Consider the following 4,581-nt stretch of genomic DNA (forward strand, 5'->3'; position numbering starts at 1 on the left):
TCTTTTTAAAATTAGCTGATGTACTGAAATTACTAAAACTGAAAAAATTAATAAAAACTATGTAGACATTTAAAAAAAAAAATAATAATAATTGCTAAAACTAACAAAAAATCAAATGTAAACTAATTTAAAATATTAAAAATAACTATAATAGTATCTCAATTAAATTAAAACAACACTGCTAGTGAAATAATAATAATACACCCGAACTGAATGTTTTAGCATTCATCTTTTTGAGACGCAGCTTCATAAAAGAATAATTCATATTTTTACAGACACAAACATCACTCTCGTAGTGCACATGTCTGTTTAATCATTGATCTCAGATGAAACAAACATCTACCAGCATCGATACAATATGTTATGAATGTTAAAAAACGCAGTGGATAGAATTTCAATAAAAGATAGAAAAATATTAAGAAACTATAGAACATCACTTAAACTCCGCCTCATACAACAGCTGGTGAATTTTTAATTTGACGGCGCTCTTCTTGGCGTAAGGCAGCCTCCTGAGATACGGCAGTAAACTAAACAAGAACATCTCGTCCTCCAAGTCCTCGTTGGCCTCCATCTGCCACTTCCTCTTGCGTCCCGAACCCTGCGATCCCGACGCCGAGTAGTGCGAGGATCCGTCCAGCATCCCGTGATCGCCCTCAAAGTCCTGCACCACAAACGAGGAGTTCCCGTCCGCCGACGTCTCCTCCTCCTTGTCCTCTTCTTCTCGGTCTTCCTCGGGCTCGTCGGAGGCCAGCGATCGGGACTGGATGAAGGGCGTCAGGAATGACATCTGCCAGCTGTACTTCCAGCTGCGGTGGGACGTTCCCGAGGCTCGCCGGCGCTGCTCCGCACGCTTGTCTTTGATGAACATGTCCCGCAAACTCTTCCATCTCCTGCGACAGTCCTCTTCTGCACAGAGAGACAACAAATGAAAACATGCATGACATGACACGCGTTCAACTGCTGCAAAAAAGTCATGAAATATAAAGGGTGACATTTCATTATTGTATTTTTTTTGTTTTGTGTTTAAGCACATGTATACTTAAAGGGATAGTTCACCCAAAAATGAAAATGTGATGTTTATCTGCTTACCCCCAGGGCATCCAAGATGTAGGTGACTTTGTTTCTTCAGTAGAACACATATGATGATTTTTAACTCCAACCCAGATAAACATCACATTTTAATTTTTGGGTGAACTATCCCTTTAATGCAATCGACAATAAATTTAACAAAAATAAACAGTGATTTTAGCATATGCACATTTAATATTAACAACTTAATATCATTTTACAATAGTCAAATAATAATTTAAGAACACAAATAATATAATTAACAATATATTGTACAATAATCAATAATAAATAGAGATTTAAGGATATGCATGATTAAATAAATAATAATAATATAATAAATAATAAATGTTAAGATAATCAATATGCAGGATTTAAATATATGTATACATAATAGAATCAAAAAAAGAAATGTTGGAAATAATCAATCAATAGTAATTTAAGCATAGGTATATATAATTAATAATATAATTAAAATATTTTACAATAAGCAAAAAAATAGTAAATTAAGTGTATGTATATGTAACTAATAATTAACAATACATATTACAATACTCAATAAATAGTGATTTAAACATTTTATTTATCATATAATTAACAATGAATCTTACAATTATTAATTCAAGCATCTGTATACTTAATTCATAAATATAATTAACAATAAATGTTCCAATAACCAATATATAGTGATTTAAGCGTATTTAATTAATAATAACAACAATAAATCTTACAATAAGTAGTCATTTAAGCATATTTAATAATATAATTAAATCATTTTACAATAATCAATAAATACTGATGTAAGCATATTTAATTAATAATATAATTAACATTAGATCTTACAGTAAGTAGTAATTTTAACATACTTAATTATAATAATTATATCACACACACACACACATATACATATATATGTAAAATATACAGGTTTTAAATAAACATATTTGATATTTTAATATAGTTAATTATATTTTGAATTGTGATTTAAGCATATTTAATTAATAACATAAATAGTAATTTGAGCATTTAATTTAATTCACATAAAAATGAAAAAGATGTAACAATAATATATTTCTTGCATGGAAAAAGAATGCATGTCTAGGGCCAGTTTAGATCATAATATACGAAATTTAATAGTGAATATTTAAAACTTTCCCAGCATATTAAAAAAAAAACATATTCAGTAATGTATTTAGTAAATGATGGTTTTAATTGGTGCTAGGCATGCATTTTATGCATACAGCATAAAAAAAAAGTATGCATGCGTGTACATTATACTTTGCAAAAAATGACAAAATATGTTTTTTTCACTATACAAATCCATATCTGACTGCTGCATCTCTAGTTAAAATGATCGCTTTGTGCATCAAAACGGAATTCAGCTGTAACGCAGAACACAAACTCAAACTTTGCATGACATCAAACCCACTTACTGTACAGATCACCCAACTCAAAACAACTCAAGTTTGTGTACAGTGTCATTTCTACCCGACTAACCCATCCAATGCCTTTGCAACTCTAACACACGTTCTGCTAGTTCTACGATTAAATGCAAAAAGCATTCGTGAGATATAAATTAAATCTGTTAGCCTACTCTGCAACAAGCTAACAGCACACAGCTAGCAGTTTAGTAAGCCACAAACAACTTGAGAAACCTCAACTCTTACCTGGGATTTCAACTTGCAGACTCACGGCTCTCCATGCTTTGGCTTTTCTAGCAGCGTCTTTATATGAATTTATTGTAGAATTGTATAACTCAGGGTAGTCGGACACCGCTGCAATTAACCTCTCCTCCATCGTTGTTAGCATTGGGCGACAAATGTTACTAGTAGCTAATAACTGTGTTATGGGACATGAGCGGTTATTCCGGTAGGGGGCGCACGGTGGCCCAGAAATCATAATTCTCATTGCGTTGTATTCAATTTTTCTTATTGGGGAGTTTTTTTTTTTTTAACAACGTATAATATTTTTAATTTATTATTAATACGAATTACTATGGGATTTACAATTAGAAATCTGCCATAGCGGATTCGCTATATATTTTTTTAAACTTAAAAATTAATCTCTAGTAATCAAAAACGGCTGTGATTGGTTCATCTTGACCAGCGCTGAGAAAAGTAACACGTACCAATTACACTTATACGTAACAGACACTTTAATACCCATTGAATTTAAACGTTATTTAAAAGAGTAGAAATACGATTTAGAACCATCGTACCTGACCAATCAGAAATAACAGACCCCGCCCGTATTACATACATATTTCACTTTGCCACTCTTCATCTATTTCTTATTAGAAAAATCTGTTAAGTAGCGAGGGATCTGCGCATGCGTGCAATCAAACTTTGCGTTACCGAAATGCAAGCGGCCTAAAATTGAATAAGTGCTGCTCTGCTTTAAATCTAAAAGATGATGATGATGATTTTGGTCAGGGAGGAACCAATATTTTTTATTTGTGTATTAGAAATACCTTCAATGCTTAGTTGATGGCCTTAAATTAAACAAGGAAATAAAAAATTATAATAAATCACAATTCACATTCTTTTAGATCTTCTAGATTCATTAGAGTTGTATCCTTCGTTCTGCTCTCCTTTATATTGCAGCATTTCTTTCAGGGTTCGCTGTTCTGTCGGGTTCGGGCTCTCCACATTTGTGGCTCCATACTGTTTGCTCGCTATTTTTGACAGGTTATTTCTCTCCTCATCATTCACACTGGTGCTTGCAGACAAAACTTCTCCTTCCGTTTCATTCTGCACAAACAAAACACTCAGTTTTAACCACTACCCAAATATAAGTAACATATCATATTTTTTATGACAAGCCTCTTGTCTTCCAAATAAAAGCTCTATAGGTTCAGGAAACAACCCTCAATAAAAATGTCTTAAGGCTTCATTATAAGTTCTTCAGATTTGTGTTTTGGTTTTAAAGGATTTCAAAAGGGTCTCTCCAAAAACATCAAGCAGAAGCTCCCTTTCTGGCTTCATTTTGAACTTTTAGAAAAGAAGTGTTGAAGGTTTTAGGAAACTTGCTACCTTATGATTTCTGTGATACTGGTCAACAGCATACTGATATTTGGCAGCATTCAGACCCAGTAAACCAGCCATTTTCTCTCCAAGAAAATCACAAACTACAGAGAAATTAAGTCATGGTGAGTTATAATGATTAAGCACAGCATTTCTGACATAAGTGACAACGTTTAACAGCATTTCTGTATTATCATAATTAGACAAGTATCACTCATATTTAATTCTTTATAATGCATGTAGTTAAAATAATATAAAGTCTGTATTCTACCGTAATCACTTGAATCTGCAGTAAAGACATTATCTAAACAATGTTTTGATTTTTTAGTCCCCTGTTGAAAAAACCAGCATATGCTGGTTAGGTATGTTTTGAAGCTGGGATGCTGGTTTAAGCTGGTCCTTTGCTGGTTTGAGCTGGTCCTTTGCTGGTTTGAGCTGGTCCGACCAGCTTAACCAGCTCAAACCAGCAAAGGACCAGCTCAAACCAGCA

The 4,581-nt window shown here is 33.0% G+C and overlaps 2 protein-coding genes across 2 annotated transcripts in view; both read right to left on the bottom strand.

The window, feature by feature from the left end:
* Positions 1-293: 293 nt before the first annotated feature.
* On the bottom strand, positions 294-3,021 carry LOC107669446 (uncharacterized). Its single transcript, XM_016461670.1, has 2 exons — positions 2,736-3,021; positions 294-906 (listed from the first exon to the last, which is right to left on the bottom strand). The coding sequence occupies exons 1-2, from the start codon at positions 2,974-2,976 to the stop codon at positions 434-436; spliced, it is 714 nt and encodes a 237-aa protein (XP_016317156.1). The 5' UTR covers positions 2,977-3,021; the 3' UTR covers positions 294-433.
* Positions 3,022-3,737: 716 nt separating this feature from the next.
* brox (BRO1 domain and CAAX motif containing) overlaps positions 3,738-4,581 on the bottom strand; it is a 23,301-nt gene continuing 22,457 nt past the window's right edge. Inside the window, exons 17-18 of the transcript XR_001631988.1 lie at positions 4,101-4,195; positions 3,738-3,818 (exon numbers count right to left, since the gene is read on the bottom strand). The gene's annotated coding sequence lies outside the window, so the exon portion shown is untranslated. The remainder of the gene's footprint in view (positions 3,819-4,100; positions 4,196-4,581) is intronic.

This window comes from Sinocyclocheilus anshuiensis, unplaced genomic scaffold (genome assembly GCF_001515605.1).
Source record: "Sinocyclocheilus anshuiensis isolate Anshui unplaced genomic scaffold, SAMN03320099.WGS_v1.1 scaffold96, whole genome shotgun sequence".
NCBI classification, from domain to species: Eukaryota; Metazoa; Chordata; class Actinopteri; order Cypriniformes; family Cyprinidae; genus Sinocyclocheilus; species Sinocyclocheilus anshuiensis.

Coding starts and splice junctions, on each gene's coding strand:
- LOC107669446 (XM_016461670.1), bottom strand. CDS start 2,976: ATGAGAATTATGATTTCTGGGCCACCGTGCGCCCCCTACCGGAATAAC. Junction 907..2,735: donor TCTGCAAGTTGAAATCCCAG/GTAAGAGTTGAG, acceptor CTCTCTGTGCAG/AAGAGGACTGTCGCAGGAGA.